At 38.3% G+C, this 22,228-nt stretch overlaps 1 protein-coding gene and 1 long non-coding RNA gene across 6 annotated transcripts; one reads left to right on the top strand and one right to left on the bottom strand.

Moving 5' to 3' along the window:
• Positions 1–190: 190 nt before the first annotated feature.
• Positions 191–22,155, bottom strand: LOC144644415 (uncharacterized). Of its 3 annotated transcripts, XM_078503893.1 has the most exons (7): positions 18,265–22,155; positions 17,772–17,828; positions 7,010–7,086; positions 5,838–6,111; positions 4,724–4,836; positions 2,540–2,608; positions 191–2,249 (listed from the first exon to the last, which is right to left on the bottom strand). In XM_078503893.1, exons 1-7 carry the CDS (start codon positions 18,353–18,355, stop codon positions 2,100–2,102), a joined length of 831 nt encoding a protein of 276 aa, XP_078360019.1. In that variant the 5' UTR covers positions 18,356–22,155; the 3' UTR covers positions 191–2,099. The 3 variants fall into 3 exon arrangements, 2 of the variants coding, with proteins under 2 accessions (XP_078360019.1, XP_078360020.1); XR_013569105.1 differs by lacking the exons at positions 191–2,249; positions 2,540–2,608 and adding an exon at positions 3,282–4,097 and having other exon boundaries at positions 4,173–4,836; XM_078503894.1 differs by lacking the exons at positions 191–2,249; positions 2,540–2,608 and adding an exon at positions 3,282–3,785.
• Positions 7,485–17,758, top strand: LOC144644416 (uncharacterized). Of its 3 annotated transcripts, none has more exons than XR_013569108.1 (6): positions 7,485–8,020; positions 8,693–8,871; positions 15,573–15,794; positions 16,136–16,253; positions 16,782–16,938; positions 17,353–17,758. It is a non-coding gene; the product is annotated as an uncharacterized LOC144644416 (long non-coding RNA). The 3 variants fall into 3 exon arrangements; XR_013569107.1 differs by having other exon boundaries at positions 15,573–15,728; XR_013569106.1 differs by lacking the exons at positions 15,573–15,794; positions 16,136–16,253; positions 16,782–16,938; positions 17,353–17,758 and adding an exon at positions 13,689–14,180 and having other exon boundaries at positions 7,500–8,020.
• Positions 22,156–22,228: the final 73 nt, after the last annotated feature.

The raw sequence follows: 22,228 nt of genomic DNA on the forward strand, positions 1-22,228 counted from the left end.
TAACTGAAGATCAACTCACTCCGACAATCTATCACCTTTTTTAAATTACATTGTATCACTTCTTCATCCCCGAGCTCTCTAGCGAGTTCAGTTATTATGAGCTCTGCAGAGAGCTTGAACAGGTTTATCGCTTGTTGTGTCAGGCCGCGAGAAACGGCACTAATGGAAATGAAATAGAGACCAAACTTCGACCCAGGCTTTAGACGTTTGCAGAAAGTAAAAACAAAACAAATCAAAAAAACTGACTGCGAGTAGATTTTTGCGCCACGGACGTATAAAAAAATTAAAAATAGAAAGCAGGTTTGGGTAAGTTTGAATATTTTCCACGATCAACCATGCGTAGTCCCTTTAATACATCTATTAGAACTTAGTTCCCTTTCCCCCAGGTGAAGATTCACACAGCGGGGTATCGGCATGGGTTTGAACTCCGCTGCTAAGGCTTCTAAGGGTTTTGTTGCAGAAATCACTTCATTAAATACGTGGTGATATTTACTCACTGAAAGCTGCAAAGTAAATTTTCGTTCGCAAAGCCGACGTAAACCAATCAAATGGCGCGTATCGCTGTTTTCACGTGTGAGAAAAATGATACGTCCAATCGACACCGGAGGTAAAATTAGAAAGAAAATGACCTGGAGTAGAATCGAAAAAAGGTTTAGTTAGCACTGATCTGAAAGAATACTTGCCAAATAATACTAAAAACACATTTTTTTCTAGTCTTGCTTTATTAAATTCTGTCAATCAGTTAACTTAATTTCAAACGACTATGTAATCACAACAGCTTTCCAAACCAAGCTTAGCACCGATTTGTTAATAAAAAGCAATAACAACTCTTTAAAAAGCTCTAAAAAGCCCAAAAAACTCCAAAAAGCTCCTACGCTCAGAGAAACTATTCAAAAGCGCTAAAAAGCTAAAAAGCCTAAAAAACGCAAAAAAGCTTTAAACAGCTCAGTAAAAGCTCTAAAAAGATCTTCAAACCAATTAAAAAACCTTTCCTCCGTACCTTGTTAATCTTAGCAACAACTCTGGAGAAACGTAAAGTATTTAGAGGCTTGTATCAGAAAAGGAAAAGGACATGAAACAAGGAGCGAGTAATATGTGGATAAATCGAGTTAAAAGTCAGAGGTATCTGTAAAATTCTGATGACGTTAAACTCTTCTTTGCGTTCCTCTTTTTGTGGAACCAAGGGGAAGAGGCATTGTCAAAAACGTGTGTGCTGTTTTGTTGCCAACAAAAACAAGAAATAAAAATGTCAAACAATAAAAAAGTTTTTCTAAAAAAAACAGCAACAACCCAAAAAACCAAAAACAAAGACAAGACTGAAACATACATACTAACAAGCCATGAAGCAATCGTTCTGTGCCAATAAACAAGTTGTTGCTTAGATTAAAGCCAGTATCCTTGTCTTATTATTATTATTATTAAAGGAACTACTTCGAAGTTGATTTAATGTTGATCTGATTTCAAACTAATCCAAACAAGACCTTAACTACTAGTACATAATTCGAGTCCTTGGTCAAGTATCCAGTCCGGTCAGCGAAGGGCTTTGAAGGGCTTCGATAAAAAACTCTTCATCAACAAAAGAAAAAGAAAAATGAAAATAACGTTCTCTACTTTTCAACGAAAAATAGAACGTCTTTTAAATCTATCGCGACAGTTAATTACATAACTTGCACGTTGTGCCGATCTAGGACATAAATGAAAATCATTCACTTTTCCTACATCCTCTGTCCTTCATCTAACAGGACCAAAACTATTTTTATTTCATTCAACTTGTTTTGTTCAGCAATGATTAAAACTTTAAATCGAGAAAAAAAACCTTAAGTAAAGAAAGAACCTACTCAGTCTGCCAATTAAGTTGTCTATCACTCTCCAGAAATGTCTACGCTCACACTAAAGATCCAGTAATATGGGCAACATTTCTTTTAACTTGTCTCGCAACATTGCAAGTTTTTGTATGTTGTGAGACAAGTTACAAGAAAATGTGCTCCGTGTACGTTCTTATCTCTAAACATTCTAATATAACAGACATCGATCACATTTCCATCCTGCAAATAAAATGGTATGGATTTCCGGTCACCCAAAGTGTTTTCCCCAGACTTTTACTCGGAGTTGCATCTGCATTCTTTGATTATATGAATCTTCTTGCTTTTGAAATCCCCGGTGTATACAGCCTCTGTAGTGTAGTTGGTGGCAATACAGGCACCAGCTTTATAGGACAAACAGTATTTACACTTGGAATCGGCGGTCGACTGATTCCTATAGAAAATAAGAACTTATATATTTAGTATTTGTTTTATTAATATGTTGCTTGACCAGTTGGCAGCTGTAGACATCGTCACGCGTGACTGGGTAACGCAATCATCTGTGAATTACTATTTCTAAGAATTTGGTAGTTCATGAAGACAATATCTAGCACCTGCAATCCGCTATAATCTTTCCTTATTTTAGGTAATCTGTATCCTAGTATGTGTTTTATTCGAATTTGAGAACACTTTGTGTAGTTACGTAGCCCATTGTCATTTCAAGCAGATAAAATGACGCACCGATCAAAACAGTATCCACAGAAATCGGGGCAGCCGGTTCCAACGCACATCCCAACATCTTTTTCCTGAAAATATATCAATAAGAGATTTTTAATACAAGTGTTAGCGAAAACAAAATACAGTTGAATCTAAATAACTCGAACCTCCCGGAACTCGCGGCTCGCCATTCAAAAGCTTTCGCCTGATTTGGCGCTTGAAATCCGTCACGCCGGATGGACTAAGTTTGAGTACAGGCTGCAACTCATTCCACAGATGTCGCGCTATATTGAAAAGTCCTTTGACCGCTAGCAGTTCGGAAGAGTGGCATGCTTAAAGTTGTGAGTTCCTAATAGTCCACGTCGAGACGGCGGCTCTTCTGATGAGCTTACAAATCGTTATGCACTTTAAAAAAACCACAACAGCAAAACGGAAATTAAGTTGTTGCCTGACTGGTAGCCAGCGCAAGTCTTTTAGCAAAGGGGTTAAGTGATCGAATTTTTAGCGCCGCACAAAATGCGACATGCGAATTTCTGTACTGTATGGAGCTTGTCCAGATTAGCTTGAGAAGTATTGCTCTAAACAGGTGAGCAAGAAAGATCCATAGCCGAAATAAATCGTCAATTCCAATCGCTGAAATTCCACTGACAAAAATCCTGTCACTACCCAAGACAGGAAAAATTGAGCCCGGATCCAAGAACAAGGCAACGGACAACAAAAAAGGACCGCACAAGCCACCGAGCGCGAAGGGGATACGGTCAGCGGATAACTTGTTTTGACAGCTGTCAATTGAACATAACATGGATCTTCAATATGAAGAGATAACCAAGGTGAGGCTGCATGTCTAGGTCGACCTAGGTCGTACGCTCCCGCGAACGATGCCGCTAGCCTTTTAATATGACCATGAAGAAAGGAAAGCATGCGTTCTATGAGTATGGTACTCCACTTGGTGGCCCTTCGGGCCGCCGGAGCTCCGTTATAAATGGTTCTGGTGTCTGAAATTTTGTCGGCATAATAGTTCTATTCTGCAGCATGATGGAGGTGTTTTGTTACCTCACCATGGATAATTAATAGTAACTTTCTTTTGAAGTTTATTCTGAGCGCAGTCAGTCCAGTTTTCAGGAGTGACGTAGAAATTCGTGTTATGAGGGCCACTTCTTTATCATCAATCGCTTAGGTTAAGTTGTTTTAAAAAGGTGCCATAGCACGCGATACGGAGACTTGCCATGAATAATTCTTAAATTCTTCGTGGACTACTTTTGAAATCTGAAACAAAAAAATTACAAATGTAACATGAACACCGAGCTATTACTACCAGCCACGAGTAAAGGGACAGGAGATAGCAGATCAGGTGGACGACATCTCACTTGACAAATGTTAAGACGCAAAAACTAACATACGCAATATGAGATTTACACGAGGAATGTTTTTTACAGGGAAGTATAACAACGACACCTTCATGAAAGGAAAAAAAACAAAGGCTATAACTATCTAACCTAAATCAGTTAACGCACTTTAGTGCATTCGGCGCATACAATATAGATATCACAATTTTGGTTTTTAGAGGTACAGTCGAAGCTCTCTTAACGGACACTCTCGCAAGCGGACATCTTCTGTATTCCTTCTGTATTTTACATTCTCGTAAGCGGACACTCTCGCAAGCGGACAGTTTCTGTATTCAACTTCTGTATTTTTACATTCTCGTAAGCGGACATTCCCGTAAGCGGCCGCGGACGTCACTTTCAGAGATTATGACTTAGACAATTTCTTTGATTTTAAACTCCGGTAAACGGACACCCCAAAAGGAAATCCTATCAACAACCTCTGTATCTTGTTTTTCTAAATCAACTTCACATCACCATTCGTCACAATGATTTTACAGTAATTACAATACCATTTTTTAGTGTGTGTCGTCTCCACTTCCGTCCGGTATTGTTAGCTGGGCAAGCTCCCATAACCGGCCATCTATCCTCTACACCTCTAATGGCCGCTTACGCGAACCATCCTCTGTAAGCGGCCAGCTCCAGTTACGGACACTTTTTTTCGCGTCCCGAGGGTGTCCGCTTACGAGAGCTTCGACTGTACGTCATTTTGCTTGAACTCTTTTTGGAGGAAACGCGTGAGATTGGCCACTGGTCATTTTCCAGATTGAATGAACAGAGTTGAGCGCTATTTTGCGCATGCCCAACTGTTCAGGTATATACCTCTTGGATCCAGCCCTTCTCCGTCTTCCGCTTGTAAACTTCGCGAAATGCAACACGCTGGCATCCGGGACGCACGCATCCACACTTCTTGATGACAGAAACACTCAGGTCACCTATTGCAAAACAAGTAAAACTCGTTATAGCCTCTCTGAGCAGTGATATAAAGTGTGTAATTTCTTACCGGAAATTGTCGTGTTTGTGTTGTAGGGTTGCTTTTTTTCGTCCTTAAGATGTGTCGGTAAGAATAAGTTCGATTGTTGATTGCATGAAATGTTGCTGATTAGAGAATTGACATCATCTCTTTTATTTAAAAAGAATAGAAAAAAGAAATAAAATGGATATTTTAGCTTTCAATTTGAAATAAGTAAGAAAACAATAAGTATATCATTTTCACTATTTTTTTTTATTAAAACGCTCATTGTCCGGCGTGGATACGATATGGAAAATAATTGTGGCCGAGGCAATGAGCGACTGGGTGAGAAAGCGCTACAGCTGTATATTACGTCGCCCAAGGGGAGGTGGGAGGGTCGAAAATTCGCCCGGACATCTCGGCTTGCGTATCTCTTTCAAAATGCGATTGTTCACGTGGTGTTTAAGCATAACATATCGCAACTATATATCTATAAACAAACAGGGTTACGTAATCATGATCCACGCACTTCTGAATTCCTCGTCATAATTATGAATGAGACTAGCGAGTTAAATTTTGGCACTTATTTGGTAACCTGTTCCAACGCCTTTTTTTCTACTTGCCGTTCTTTGCGCTAATCCCGTTTTTCGTGCTGCTCCCGAACTAACTAAACGCCTGGAACTGGCTATACTTTCGGATTCAATCCAGCGACAATTACCGTATTTTCTCGTTTAAACGCCCCCGGGTTTATTCACTTGGCCCGATGAGCCGGCGTTATTTGATTCCAGGAGTTTGTTCAGCCATGCGTAGAAGTGATTGTATTTATTATGACAGCAATATATTTAGACATTATTTTTAAAGCATGTTAAACCTTAATAATTGTTTAAGGGGTTTATTTTCAAATACAGCTTGGAGACCCGGCGTTATTCGAGAAAATACAGTACAGAGGAACCTTTGAGTACTTTCCTTGGCATTCAAACCTACCGTTTGGCCCTGTGACGACTTTCTTTCGGCTATCAATAGCTTTGCACTCATGTCCATCAATTCCACAAAAACCAACGCAGGAACCAACATCGTGACGGCGACTGTACGTCGTTCCCTTAAAGAAGGTTTTGTAGAGAGACAGGCGACGGCAGGGACCGGATGTATGCTGGTAGCCACACTTTTGAATGATAGACTTGTGTTTTGTATCACCAATCAGTTGATAACTCTTGCTTAACATCTCCGTTGGGTTGCAGGAATAACCTTTGGTATTTCCCTGCGATAAAAATGTTTGGAAAAGGTCAACTTTGGAAGCCACGATTGCATTGTATTTGGACTTGTTGCGTAGTGAGGAATAACCTTTGGATTTCAAAAATTTGTTGTGAGTCAGTTAAAACATCGATTAAGCTTATGCACACCTTAAAGGGGCTATGCCACGCAATTTTAGGCAATTTCGGCACTGACCAACTGTTCATAGAATTAACTGAAATATCACAATAACGATAAAATTTTTTTGTTTTTTTTTTTTTTTCTTTTTTTTTTCGCCGCCCGCGGGCCGGTTTTTTTTTTTTTTTTTTTTTTTTTTTTTTTTTTTTTTGTTGGCTTAAAACTGTAGGAAAGCTCAAAAGGAACACGGAAAGGCCAAAAAGGGGCACGGATGAGCAAAATTCGCGAAGATTAAAACGGATTGCGTTGGGGGTAAGCTTGAAAAACGTCGGTCCGACTTTTTTCAAGTTTATCTCAATTTGTTTAAAAGTGTCATTTACAATGCTCGAAAATCATCCTTGTTTGTTATGTGGCCGTGATTTAGCCAATACAAGACTTTTGCTCTGCCAATTTGAAGTTTAGAGCTCTTAATTAACGAAAATAAATAAAATTACCTAAAATACCGAGACATAGTCCCTTTAAGTTTTGAGTACAGTTTGCTTAATCAGGTTGAATAACATGCGAGAGAAGCCTGACCATGAATGAGAAAACCCGCTTTAAAGCAATCAAGATTATTTTCGAAATACATTAGAAAACTCTCTCTTATTTTAGCCATAATAGGAGGACAAGAATCGGGAAGAAAAATTCAGACAAATTACTAGAAAAAACTTAAAAAGTCGACCAGCTAATTAGTCATCATTCACAGATATTTAAGCTTAAACCCTCTAAAAACGGTAAGCCTGGCATACCTCAGTTGGGACATTGTTCTTGTGGCAAATTTCCTCGCAGCGTCCGACGTCTTCTGTAACATACCAGTAAGTGATGTCTAAACAAAGAGATAAATAAGGTAAACGACAGAAGCTTTTATTTAATGTATTCTCAACTCTATTGCACGCCACTGAGGATGCAAGAACTAAAACTCCCAACATTTAAATTCTACCATGCTGTATTGTGTAAACTTTTCACTGACTCGACCTCGTGTGAATAAAACTGACCCTAGTCCCCAAGAGAGTAAAAAAAATAAGAAAAAACAAAGCGTCATTCGTGTACACGTTTTTAAAATTCACGTGGCGCAGTGCTATACACGCACATGGCCCAGCGGCCTCGTTCCGTGCGTTGACTCGTGTACTTTCCGATTGGAGCGCGCAAATCCACAATGCTGGACTAGAAACGTGAACTCAAAAGAAAATTTATTTCTTGATACGGTGTTCGTCGCCAGCTGTGTAGTACTAAGGTATCGGTTCTAATGCAGTATTTCATGGAAAGTATATAAAAGAGTACCCTTTTAGTCATATAAAAAAGGGTACCCACTCTTCCCCCACGGGGGTCAGCTTAACGGTTCTTTTTTTCTCGGGCTATTCCGGTATTTCAATTGATTGATACTTCTGAAGCCTTCCGAGCCATCACTTTAAAGACAAAATTCATCGTATAGTTTTATAATTGTAACTACTGTAAAGAGAAAATGCCGGTTGTAAATTGTTGTTTTCCTTCATCATCTATCTTCAGTTCAGCTACACGTGCAGGCTACCGGCACGTGGAGTTATAGTTGTGCGGGTTCAGAGGTCAGCACCACAGCTACTAAAAGCCGGTTTAGATTTACACTGGTTCTCTGTCTAAATCAATTTTTGTGCATTTCTTAGGAGAAATGTAATATTTCTCTTGAAGTTACATCTTTTACATTAGTGTTCCAAAGGACTATCACTTGACATACTTCGGAAGGCGGCCGAGGATAAGCCATCATTTCTAAAAGACGATAAAAGGTAATACAAGCTCAAAGTTTTTTAGTACGATTTGAAATACGTTTTCTGTAAATAATTACTATTTGTCGTGAATTTTGCACATGCCCTTGCCTGAAGCGATATTTAGCCGGCATTGCAATAGTTCTAGTATAGCTTTCAGTGGCATTCGTCACCTGTATTCGGAAGTAGATACATGATATGTTCAGTGTTTCAGAGAGCGTTTTGGTCTGTTTTATTCAGTTTATTGTTTTGTAGAAATGCTAAAGGCATAATTTAAGAGAGAACGAGAAAGCCAGTTACCTGGAAATCTTCAACGAAGATCATGCATGTTTGTGTGTTGTTTTTCTGAATTTATTTTCGCCAATTCTTCAGTGCCGCTTTCAGTCACACGGCAGTTATCTTTTGCTGAAATCATTCGAAGTTCATGTGTTATTTTTTTCATAATTTTAACTTGAACTTTATCCAGAAAGCAAACCAGCTAAGCGATAAAATTCCCAGTGTAGAGTGTTTGGTGGAAAAGTCTTGAATAGTCGGCAAGTCGATAGCTTAGAAATTCAATGCTTAGCTCAGCTTCGTTCCTGGCCTCTATTTGTAACATTTACAGACGGCTGATTGAGGCTAATCCATTGCCTCGTTTTAAAATTCGTTTGCCTGGCTGATTTGTCTCATACTTTTATATATTTTGTTTTAAAGGTACGCTGTTCTGTAAGGCTTCTGTATCCCTACTTCTATAAGACCTATAAGCCGAGCAACTGAGAAAAGATGTCATGTGCTGGTGCTGTCTGATCACTCAGCCTTGTCGATCTGGGTTCACCAAGTTGACTAGTCCGGAGAAACCGACGGCAGTAAAATTATCATCAATATATTTAAAGGTAATCAATCTATGTTTAGACACGTTGTTGCTAGAAGCTTATGGAACAAAATTTTAAACAGAAAAAGGAATAAACTGCCTGTGTAGCTATTTCTACCAATCCATTCCAAATATTTTTTTCAGAGGACCATGTGACCAAGTGACATGTTAAGCGAAAAAATGAGATTGCTTCCAAAATACCTGACTTAGCTGCTTGGAGCTGTACGCACAAAATGGCCGGGTTATTACAATCCTTCTTGATGACGCGGAACACCAGTTTTCTCACAAAACGGCTCCGGCTTATGTTTAAGAAGTCAGAAATTTGCATGTGTTTTTCGACTTTGAAAGTTTGAATATAAGTGTTTGCGTTCTGATCCACGGAGTAACCGGCGTCGAGCGAAACGGCCGTGACTTTTGAATTTTTCCCGTAGCCGATAAAGCCCTGATTACAATTGTCTTTCCCGTGCGAGCGAAACGCTAATATAGATGTAATAAGACAGCCCAGAACAAATGAAGTATTTTCTAGTAACCGTACCAGTCCGTCCAAAGTAATCTGCTTCCCGGTAGAAACTTATGTTACTCAAAAAACACTTGTAAGATGTTCAGTGTTTGAACCAAGGTATCTAATTAGAGATACCCAAAAGCAGTTTTAAGTTCAGAATTTAACTGAAAGTATTATCACAAAAACCACTCTTGCCATCAAAGGCTACTGATTTTATACAAGGCGTTTTACAGTATTTTAGAAAAGTCGAAAGCAATAAGGCGCTCGGTTAATCTTAGTCTCAAGCTGAGAATTTTTGGAGCGAATAATTCATTGACTTAGTCCCTGTTTGAAATGGCAAGGCTGTTTTTGAAAGCATTGACGATTTTCCCAGTTGAAAGATATGAAATGTTGATCGTATCAACTTTTGGAATCAAGCCGAATGTGTCATTTTGAAGAACGTGTACGAATCAAAGTTCTCAAAGTCATTAACAATTCACAAAGGACGGTGGTTTGGAAATCTGATCTTAATTAGCATAGATTTTTTACGATTTCATTTCTCCGTTTTCTCCGTAGTTTAAGTTTCGAATGAAGAGGTATATCAAACACTTGAGAGAGCGTTTCATCAAATTTCCAAACACCTTGAAGTTCGTCAAAAGTACTTCCGGCTGTGCGTCGTTTTCAACTCTCTTCTTGGTGTTTGGAGGTGTGATGAAACACACTCTCTCTCGTGTGTGTGTGATATATTACTTTACAATTCACAAAATCACGCGGGTACCTTTAGATCAGTAAGCTAGATTTCACCTACAATCAGTTGGCTATTTGTGAAGACATGAATATGAACCAAACTGGCAAACGTCATGATGACCTACGTATAGCAGACTAGATAAGGCATTAACTTCTTGACTTCATATATTTGACACGTATGCAACTTGAGTCGACGTACGTGTTAAAAATAAAGTTTAAAGTTTTAAGTTTAGTTCGATTTCATCTTTGATGATATTAATGTTGCATGGACTATCAAAGTTGCATGTCTATAAGTTAGGTGGCATGTAGCTTTACAATGAGATGTGATAGCGTGATTTTATGCATGCTATGTTAATCCTAAGAGTAAGATATATGTTCAAATATATGACGACATTTCTTACAGTATATTTCGAATGGAAAACAATAAAACATGTGGATAAGCATGCTGTAAATTTGCTCGCCAAATGATAGTTGAAATCGAGTTGTCCGTCTTTGACACTAAATGTTAGTCTTGACAGTATACGATTGAATGTATACCGATGGTAAACAAGTTGTAAACATGTTGTAAATAGACGTAAGTTCTGTCCAATTCGAATGACTGATGGCATAAACACATTGTTCCACCTGCTGTACTTTGTCGTGGTAGGATTACATATAAAACTTTCGGAATGAGTGGAATGACAATGAATTGTCTCACTAAAAACCGGGATATTCAATTCTCACTTACAACTCTGATTACGTTTTGCACAATGACATGGAGAAAGACAGTGATCTGTATTACTACACTCGCAAAACTGCGATATCTCGAGGCATCAGTGCTCTTTGAATCGAATGCTGCCTGAAAAGGTTCTTCTGAGATTATGCGATTGCAAATAATAGGTTTTTGTGTTAGCTTCTATCGAGTTAAATGCTTTGTCCGGAACTCATGAGTTGCGATCGATGCAGCCTCCTAATTATACCCTGTGCAGGTCTGTAAATTCAGCGACGCAGTTCGGGCAAATTTTACTGAATCTTGGTAAACTATAAATTGCCAGCTAATTATTTGCATGGAAATAAAGAGAACATTGAGTTTATTTTTGCATTTTTGCCAGTTAATTAACCAAGTTAACTTTTATCTTGCTTGGCTCGCATTAATATTTTGAGTTTCTTTGGATCAGGATTCGCAAGGAAAGGCGACTGAGAATTAAGTTGGCTCGAACAAACGAATTTCCATCTTTGTCAGTTATTTTACCTCGGTTATAGGCATAGAAAGAACGCCTCAATAATAACAAATGCTTGATTATTTTAAAAGGTTACCATGTAGTCATGCATCCATGCATGCATGCTATCCTTTGCTTCATTTAGCGAAGTCGCAAGGTTCTGCGCAGTAAGAAACTACGCAGTAATATTATTACTGTGCTTTCTTTGTTGAATAATATACTTTTTAGGGTTGTTGTTTTGTCGGAAATGTTAGATAAAATGATATCGCGAGGTCATGGCCGTCGGGAAGGAATCGTTGTTTTAAGAGTGTGTACAGTGCATGTCAGCAAAAAGGCAAAATTTGTCATCCCAGCAGAGCCAAGGAATGGCTAAGCAGTTAAAACCTTCACTCTTTGACTATCGAGTTAAATGTTTTGTCCGGAACTGGTTGCGATCGATGGCCCGCTCCTCATTATACCTATGTAGGTCTGTAAATTCAGCGACTCAGTTCGGGCAAATTTTAATGAATCTTGATAAACTATAAATTGCCAGCTAATTATTTGTATGGAATTGAAGATGAAGTTGAGTTTATTTTTGCATTTTTCTTATTAAAAAGGGGAGTATTGGTTATCAGTGTTTCAAATTGCACTTAACAAATATCGCATTGAAACTAGTGGCACAAAACATCCTCTGACATTGAAAAAAAGATCGTATTTATCAACATTTTGGGCTCCTCAAACTGCAGTATTTTTACAAGTTAATTAACCAAGTTAACTCTTATCTTTCTTGGCTCGCATAAGTATTCTGAGTTTCTTTGTATCAGGATTCGCAAGGAAAGGCGACTGAAAGTTGGTTCGATCAAACGAATTTCCATGTTTGTCAGTTGTATTACCTCGGTTTTCAGGTTAAGCCGGCCGTTGTTATAGGCATAGAGAGAACGCCTCAACAATAACAGATGCTTGATTATTTTGATTCTGTGACTATTCAGTTAAAGGTTACCATGTAGTCATACATGCATGCATGCTATCCTTTGCTTTATTTAGCGAAGTCAGCAAAAGATGTGAGCTGCTCGCAGGTTCTTTTGTAAACCTGCTCGCAGGTTCTTTGTTCTCTTTGTTGAATAATATACTTTTTAGGATTGTTGTTTTGTCGGAAATGTTTTGTTTCTGTCTCAAATAGAATGACATCGCGAGGTCATGGCTGTCGGGAAGGAATCGTTGTTTTATTAGTGTGTACAGTGCATGTCAGCAAAAAGGCAAAATTTGTCATCCCAGCAGAGCCAAGGAATGGCTTAACAGTTTAAAACTTCACAACTCCCTTTTACTAGTAAATTTGATGATTTAGAACCAGTTTTGAAGCGAAAGACGTTTCGATCTGTGCCACCCTCAGTCATGAAATCCTCTATTAATGCATTGCCAAAGTACAATATGAAGGTCAGTTTGGCCAGAAGTGGTCCATTTATGCACGACAATTGCAACCATCACTGGAAGGACTAAAAGTATGTCTCTGACAGTTTAATTCTTGTCTAATGGATCTGTAAAGTACCCTGAATGTGGTTTGCCTTTCAAGATAAAAGAATGGATGCGGATAACCGTAAAAATGTACAATTGTCTTGCACAGTTACAAAGATTATGTTAGCGTTGCAGTTTTAGCCATGTTTATACTTGATTGGGAAGGCTACTTGTAGATATAAATGGCTTTCGGCATATTTTATAAATCTAAGCTAAGGAGTAGCTTTACTGAACTAAAAAACTGAGGCATTTGAAATTAAAGGCTTTGCTCACCATTATTTATATTTGCGAAAGTGGCTAAGAGTGTTACACGCCATCTGTAAGCATTGGGTAGTACATATCAAGGTTGACTCTACATACGCTATGATAATTAACAATGAAATCCCAGGATGTAAAATCGATTAATTTCAGTTTTGTCGACTGTCAAGTCATCCCAGTAGTGGCTAGGAATAGCTTAAGCCGTTCTCGCCTCCTCTTGCATCGAATAAGTCTCTTTTTATGCTCTTTACTTTATTATGTGTCTCGGATACAATAAGAAGGAGGAGGGCATCAAAAAGTTGGCGTTTGCGATGTAAAACGTTTGTACGAAAATTGAATGTATTATTGAAGAGCTTTGTATTTGTTGTATGAGTTCTTGCAACGGAAGTTGCAACAAGTCGAAAGAAACAAAACTGCTAAAACTGCTATGAGTGAAGCCAAAAGTACGTACAGTGGAACCCCGATAACGAATGCCAATGGGGCAGAAATCGAATCGAGGAATCGTAATCGGGGTCCGTCCCACATTTACTATGCCGGGACAACAATCACGAACGGGAAATCGTTATCGAAGATCGTATATCGGGGTTCCCGTATTGTAAATCTCATGAGAATTTCATGGCATGGGAAATTAAGTCTATTACCTACTTTTATTATTTTTTGTAGAATAATCCATGACCGACGCTGCTACAGATTAAAAGGCGATGGAAGACCGGATTAACAAACTCGTTAAACAGGCGATGGTAGACCAAAGTGCCAAACTCGTTTAACAGGCAATGGTAGACCGAAGTGCCAAACTCGTTAACCAGGGAAATGTATCCACGAACTGTGGCATGTCGTGTTGCTCCTCGAGGTTCAAGACTAATGCGATTCGAAGATACTCGCTAAAAGACTTCCATACATCAGTCATGACAAAAGAGAAGAAACTGTTTGCGATTACGGACGATTTATCGAGGCCCAACGGAACTTAAACTACAAGCTTGCAATAAGCCTACGATCTGTTTCAGATCCGAGCATACGTACGCTACGTGCGCTACAATTTATACGTGATAGCATTTACCTTGTATTTCAAGACCACGAACGTACCTTTGTTTCCATATAATAACAGTGAATTACATTAAAACCCTCTTAAAAATGAATTCGTTGTTGTGTTATTGAGAATTGCTCGATGCATAGTGGTTGAGAATAGTTTATTGAGAAGGTATCGGAGCTAGTAGTTTTTCTGATGTAATAAGGTGCCAATACTGCTTGCCTGCAAGATCAGTTTGCCCCTGTCAGTTTTTTAACCGTAAATGAACGCAAGATGAAGGTGCTTCGCTAGCAAAGAGCGATGGGTGCGTAACCTTCCTGATCACATTTTGTCAATGTGTCGCGTCATGTTTGTACGCAATACATCATTATTTATAGAGTGTTCAAATGGGCATGGAGGTTTTATTACTATCGACTGTTCATTTAATAACTACAAGACTGGAGGTTCTGCAGGGCGAAATTCTGTTTATGTAGGCTATTTCAGTAACACGGGAACAACAGAAGCTGTCATTTTGATTTTGTGAAGATTAAAAGGTTACCATGTACATGCGTGCTATCATTTTTCTTCATTTAGCGAAGAACAGCAAAAAGTATATCGCCAGGCTGCTCGCAAGGTTCTTTCCTAATCTATATTAAAAGGATACCACGAAATTTCGTAACATTAATCCTGCACTCTCTTTGATGAAGAATGAAACTTTTTCAGTAGGATTGCAGTTTTTCGAATATTGCTTTGTTTCTGTCTCAGATAGTCAAGAATGACATCGCGAGGTCATGGCCGTCGGGAAGGACTCCCTGATTTATACGCGTACATCATGTACAGTTATCATGACAATGTAAAAACATATAGCTCCAGACATTTCGAGATTAGCTAGCCTTCCATCAGTGGAAGCCATATATTTGTACTTAAGCACTTTTTACTCGAATACGAAAACTTTATTTAGCACAAGTCCACGGAAATTTTTCCGTTAATCATTTATCATGTACAGTGCGTGCGTGCAAAAAGGCAATTTGCAAAGTGAAGCCGACAGAGAAGCCAGGGAAGGGCTAAACAGTAAAAAAACTTTACAACTCATTTTTACTGGTAAATTTGTCGATTTAGAACCAGTTTTGTAGCGAAAGACTTGCCAAAGTACAATATGAAGGCCAGTTTTGCCAGAAATGGTTCATTTATGTACGAGAACCATCAACTGGAAGGTCATCCCAGCATCTCCAAGGAAAATAGCTTAATTCGTTCTGGCTTCATGTCGTTTCGCTCAAGTCTCTGTTCTTTTATTTCACTGAAACTCTTTTGTATATTATATTTCTCAGATATAGGCGTTTGCGATGTTAAACGTTTGTCAAAAACTTGAATGTACGCCCGAAAAGCTATGTATGAGTTCTTCAGTAAAACAGAAGTTAGAGGAAACAAAGCTAAAACTGTTATGAGTCCTAAAATTAAGCCAATTAAAGTACAAATTGTTAGTTTCACATGAGAAATTCATAGCAAGGAAATGAACTCTTTTACTTCTTTTATTTTTGCAGAATAATCCATGACTGACGCAGCTGCAGTTTGAAAGGCAACGAAGGACCAGCTTACCAAACTCGTTCAACATCGGGAAATACAGTCACGAGCTGAGGCATGTCGTGTTACTCATGATCGAGATGATGCATAGCTGAGAAGAATATTTTATTGAGAAGGTATTGGAGTTTGTAGTTATTCTGATGTAGTAAGGTGCAAAGACTGCTTGTCTCCAGTGAATGCATGTAAGCTCATTTTGCCCTTGTCAGTATTTTGACCATGATAAATGAACGCAAGATGAAGCAGCTTCGCTAGCAAAGAGCGATGGGTGCGCAACCTTCCTGATCACATTTTTTTTTACTGCGTCATGTTTGTATAAGTAATACATCATTATTCAATGGATGAAACGGGCATTGAAATTTTATCACCATCAATAATGCCAACAATAATTTAATAATTACAAGACTAGATGTTACTAAGGCCGCTGGAATAGTGTTCTTCTGTAGGAATTTTCTTTATGCAGTGTTTCAGATCAGATAACAAGATGAAAACTTCAAATTGCTCCAATGCTTCCCATTTTTTGTAGAGAAAAGTGAATCCGTGCCGCGTTGCAGGGCCCACTGAGGCTTCTTTGCCAACATATTGAGACTTCAGGTTCGTGGAATGGCGGACGGGTCGGAAAGACAGTAGGATTTACATACATGGTAAAATAAGCAAAAATTGTCTATTCGTGCTCTGAATGCAACAAAATGTCAACAAAATGTGTATTTTAACTCTTAATATAACTTGCTAAATTAAATGCGCTTTCCTTTGTAGCGAAAGACTTTTCGATCTGTGCCATACTCAGTTCTGAAATTCTCTACTAATTGCCTTGCCAAAGTACAATATGAAATGATCCATTTATACACGAGAACCATTAACTGGAAGCAGTTGAGAGTTAAAGGAAAATAGCTTAATTCGTTCTGGCTTCATGTCGTTTCGCTCAAGTCTCTGTTCTTTTTTTCACTGAAACTCTTTTGTATATTATATTCTCAGTTATAGGCGTTTGCGATGTTAAACGTTTGTCAAAAAATTGAATGTATGCCCGAAAAGCTTTGTATGAGTTCTTCAGTACAACAGAAGCTAGAGGAAACAAAGCTAAAACTGTTATGAGTTCTAAAATGAAGCCAAAAGTACAAATTGTTAATTTTATAGCAAGGGAATTAACCCTGTTACTTCTATTATTTTTGCAGGATAATCCATGACCGACGCAGCTGCAGTTTGAAAGACAACGAAGGACCAGCTTACCAAACTCGTTCAACATCGGGAAACTGCAGTCACAAGCAGCGGCATGTCGTGTTACTCATGATCGAGATGATGCATAGCTGAGAAGAATATTTTATTGAGAAGGTATTGGAGTTTGTAGTTATTCTGATGTAGTAAGGTGCAAAGACTGCTTGTCTCCAATTAATGCATGTAAGCTCATTTTGCCCCTGTCAGTATTTCAACCATGATAAATGAACGCAAGATGAAGCAGCTTCGCTAGCAAAGAGCGATGGGTGCGCAACCTTCCTGATCACATTTTTTTTTACTGCGTCATGTTTGTATAAGTAATACATCATTATTCAATGGATGATACGCATTGAAATTTTATTACCATCAATAATGCCAACAATAATTTAATAATTACAAGACTAGACGTTACTGAGGGGGCTGGGATAGTGTTCTCCTGTAGGAATTCTCTTTATGCAGTGTTTCAGATCAGATGATAGAGATAACAAGATGAAAACTTCAAATTGCTCCAATGCTTCCCATTTTTTGTAGAGAAAAGTGAATCCGTGCCGCGTTGCAGGGCCCACTGAGGCTTCTTTGCCAACATATTGAGAGTTCTGGTTCGTGGAATGGCGGACGGGTCGGAAAGACAGTAGGATTTACATACATGGTAAAATAAGCAAAAAAATCTAATGCTCTTGAATGCAGCAGAGTGTCAACAAAATGCGTATTTTAACTCTAAATATATCTTGCTAAATAAAATGTCCTTTCCCTGCAATCAAGGTAGCTAACAGATAGCAATTTAAGTATTAAGCTCTGAGATCTTGCAATGACCATGATTTTGATTTCTTAACTGGTTCGTAATATTTTGTTTGTCTCCAACGAAATCAGTATTCTGTTAAAACAAGTCCACGCATGCAGTGAAGAAATCGAGTCAGAGCTTTGTTAATTATAGTAAGTAAGACATTTACCAATTCCGATAGATGTGTTGTAACCTTGCCGGGTGCAGCGACAAGTAGTCTTTTCCCCTATGAAAAAAAAACATGCATCTTGGATTTTCAGAGCAGTAGGAATTATTCTACGTTTCATTATACAGTTCTGCTTAAGCCTGGTTTTCACTAGCGACGCAAGCACAAGCTCAAGCATAACAGCTCTTATTTCACCGTGAAAACGGCTCCGACTCAAGCAAAAGCATAAGCGCATTGCATTTTGATGCTTATGCTTGTGCTTGCGGCAAGCACAAGCACAAGGATCAAAATTTGTCCTTTTTGCGAGATTGAGCTTGTGCTTGCGTCGCTAGTGAAAACCAGGCTTTAGTCGCTGTATTGTTTTCTCATTAATAATGATCAATTCTCAGCAACCGTTACAGCAAATATACCAGATCGTTCTTTTATTAGAAGCTATCTCTGCGTTAATTCGTATAATGGCCAGTTAAACTAATTTAAAGCTGCTATCTATACTCACCGGGATACATTTTAAAAAAATTACCAGCAACTGTGCCTTGAATGTACACAATGACCAGGATAAGAACAATGTGCAATTTTCCAGTGACCATTTTCAACAATCAGCAGGGAAGGATCTGCAATTGGACCAGCTTCTTAGAGTGTTACAAGCGAAATGGCTTGAAAACAGTGTAGGCCGCGCCTTTGTAGACTTTAGACGTCTGTCACGTGCACCGCTCAACAAAGAAAGAGCCAATCACAAGACAATACGTCTACGTTTTTATGACAGAAACTCCTTAAAGTAACCACGACTCTATGCGAATGCAGATAAAAGCTGTAGTAAATCGTGCAGTAAATGGGTCCTCATAAGAACTTTTTTAAGGCTTAACGGGCTAACTTGATATTAAAAGTACTTTCACAATAGAACTTCATGCCAGTGTGAGAAGACCGGATTCCTTAGTCTCTAATCAGAAGTTTTCTTATCTAGTTATTTGTTTCAGATTACATCTCGCAGTTGTTTATCCTTTTACTTTCTCACTGTTCCTCTAAAGATTAACAACTATTGTAGGGTTTTATACTTAAGTATGTTTTTACGTTCTTCGGAATCGAATCGCACTTGCGCCGGTTTTTTCATCGGGATTACTCATCATGACACTATAAACTTTCTGTTTGGTACACGTGGCTCTTGCGCATCCACGAAAAAGTTTTGTTTCTTTTGAATAAAATTATTACAATATAAATCTTTATTGATATAAACTGAACGTTAATCCCAATGTATAAACCCTATTTTCAATCCACAGCCTTAAGAACTGTAAGTGTAGGCTTGAGATTTCAATTCACTATAATATAAAAAGTGAGAGGTTAAACACGGTTCCCGCTGGTCGCTAAAAAAAATGTAAGCCTTGATACTGTTTAACGGAGGATTTCACGCACTCTAGAGCTATTTCAGTAATAATCTTAATGCCAACGTGTTTGCTAGCTCTGTGGCGCCCTGGCACGTCTTCTTTCAGAAGTTGATAGATAGAAAAACGTGACCTATTCAACTAAAAACGTGAGCTAAAAGTTGCATAACAACTGTGGTAAAGTTCATCAGCTCTGCTATTGTCTAATGTGCCCTTTATTCTATTTTGGTTTCTTAATTTTTTTTCAGGTTGCACGACCAAGGTTGTTTTGATTCATTTCAAAATAACAAACCACATGCGACGCTCGGGTTATAAATGTTAGTGTTTTTTCCTGTACCAGTACTCGTATTGTTGACTGCTAGCTATTTTCCGGGTATTTATTTAAGGTTTGTCGAATACAAAGAGCTCAAATATTCCAGAAAATTAGCACAGATTATTCTTCCTACGTAATTTGAACACCTTAGAAACAGCGTTATCACAGTGAGTACTCCAAGGCTAGATTTGATAAACTTTGTTTTGTCTCTCCAGATGAAGATTGGGGCGTCCGATAACTATTTAAAAGCTTTGCAATGAATTCCTGAGACTTTTGCCGAAAAAAGAAAGAAGAGCTCATTAAACTTGCTGTATGAAAATTAAGATTGTTGGAGCGGTTTTTTTTCCATTCGCAGAATTTAAAGTATGGTGAGCTGTCGACATTTTACCTTCAACCTTTTGGTAAAAAAATAAACAAAACAAAACAAAAGCAGAGTGTGCAGCATAATCGTCAGCTGAAACGGTTGCTTTTGTTTAAGTTTCGACCTGATCTTCACATTTCTAAATAGTGTTAAAGGTGATTATATGTAGCAAAGTTATCTGTCCCGTACCGTACCATTCTAATGTACCATCCTTCAGTATTTAAATCTAAGCTACCTGTTTATCTCTTTAGTCTGAAGATGATATAGAATTATATCGAAATATTGCAAGTACACCAACGATTCTTTGCATTTAATATTTCTTGCCTGTATCATAGACACAATGCATTTACTCGGTATCACATTTAATCTCTATCTCTTAAACCTATCAGCGGGTAATAATGGATTTATTTGTCCCGTGATGAATTTTCTATAACATCCGCCATCAGCGCCTCTCTGTCGTGTTTACAGCAACTAAGTCTGAAATGTCAGCCGTCTTCTTGTCCTACTAACAGGAACTCGAATTTTTTTTTTATCAGCGACTAAACTTATTTCTTAGCCATAAGCCCCGAAATCACGCAAATACCTCGCCTTTTATTTTGTGGCCCTAAAACTCATAAAAAAGAATAAAACGATGGTGCGAAAATGCAGGAGTTTCTCTTTTATAAGCGAGCACATTGTTCAGCTTGCATGCAAAATTTCTTTTTTTAAAGGGACTTTAACCATAAATTGTATGAGCCAAAATAAACACCACGAATAAACTCAGGTCATAAGGCATTTCCTTTTCAGTTATCGAAAACTCAGTAAACACTTGAGCATAAAAAATTTTCTGTTTTTTTTTTCATTCATTAAATCATACGAATTCCTGACTCTTTTTTGCACGTGTAAATCTGTTTACGACACCAGTAGTCAAGTGTTTTAAGTGCCGTGTTATTTCGTACACGAGACTGACGACCGTGAAAATGAAAGATATCGTGAGTAAAATCTTCGGTTGTGCGATGACTTGAACATGCGACATAACTTTCTACGCCCGGGGGGGGGGGGGGAGGGGAGGGGGCGGGCAATATTAAGATCCATGGATATGTGTGCCGCAAGACATTGCCGGATTTTTGGCGTTATGTGTAAGCCTTGCCAACAAAACTTATTTGAGATGTGGTAAACCCGTTTCTGTTTAATTTAATAATTGAATTCATTTTAGAAAATGGAAATTGCTCGCGACTCATTAGTCTATAAAGACGAGCCGTTTGATCGAGGAAAGAACAAGAAAATCATTATGGTCTGTGAGGGTTCGTTTATTAGTTTCAATGAGACGCCCCTCCCGATCCAATCAATTCGTGCATTCAAACATTGGGACGTCAACTGACCCAAACCTTTAGTAACTTTAGGGGATGGTTTGGCCAAATTAAGGTACTACGAACCCCCACTTCTTTGAGCGAGAACCTTTTAAGAACCTTACAATTTTCATACTTAATAATGCATTTTTTAATCCTTAACAGGAACGTACTTTTCATCCTGAATGACATCACTTATTAACCTCAATTTACTAAATTTAAAAAATGCCAGAAATTTCCTCTGACATAATATTTATATTGAGTTAATGTGTAACAGAGGGTATTTAGACCGGCAAAAAATGTGGAAAAAAAATTTACAAAGAGACTTTCTGTTTGGTTTTTCTATGCAATCATTATTCTTAAATGTTTGTAAACTCAAATATATATATATTTCTAACTTGATTTGATAAAAGGTGTCTCCCGAAATTTGACATGACACCGTAGTTCTGAAGCCCTATTTCTGTAACGAACGCTGAATGAGGGCTAATTTTAGCTCAAGTTTAACGTAAGGTACTCTAGTTTATCTGTTTTTTAACCAAAAAGACTGCATATACGGCATTTTGTTTAAATCAAGAATTCTATCAATTTAATTAAGAGTGTTTACAACTTGAAATGTGAGTCAAAATTAATACCAAGATAGACATAAGAAAACACTCGGCGGAGAGCTGAACTGTAGCGTTCTTAAAGCATGCACGTCTCAAATAAACTGAACTAAAGCATTCTACATCGACATTCGATTCAACTTTAAGCAAATCAGGCGAAATATCTGAGGAAGCGGGCATGTGTTATCTCAATTGTCAACTCCATTGTCGCGGCCGGAAATGCACACGATCGCATCGCCTCCCACTAGCGAATCACAGAGAACTATGAACTATGAGTGTTAGCTAGGCGGAGAACGCCTAAAATTGAGGGAAAAAGAAAACTATGTACTCACATCAGCGCTTGAAGCGATTCCTTGGCTATCCACTCCGACATGTTTCTTTTAGAAATAACCGACAATGTCCCGGATGTATTTAAATGTCGTCGAGCGCGTAACGCCCGCTCCCCAAACTTCAACAGTAAAAAACTAAGTCTTTAGCCAC

The sequence above is a fragment of the Oculina patagonica genome, chromosome 2 (genome assembly GCF_052425735.1).
Source record: "Oculina patagonica isolate OP01 chromosome 2, crgOcupat, whole genome shotgun sequence".
Lineage (NCBI taxonomy): Eukaryota > Metazoa > Cnidaria > Anthozoa > Scleractinia > Oculinidae > Oculina > Oculina patagonica.

Excerpts from the sequence above, each read along its gene's own strand:
- LOC144644415 (XM_078503893.1), bottom strand. The coding sequence starts at position 18,355 with ATGGTCACTGGAAAATTGCACATTGTTCTTATCCTGGTCATTGTGTAC. Across the intron at positions 7,087-17,771 it reads CAACACATCTATCGGAATTG|ACATCACTTACTGGTATGTT; the intron begins GTAAATGTCTTA and ends CTCTTTGTTTAG. Across the intron at positions 4,837-5,837 it reads AGTCGTCACAGGGCCAAACG|GTGACCTGAGTGTTTCTGTC; the intron begins GTAGGTTTGAAT and ends GTTTTGCAATAG.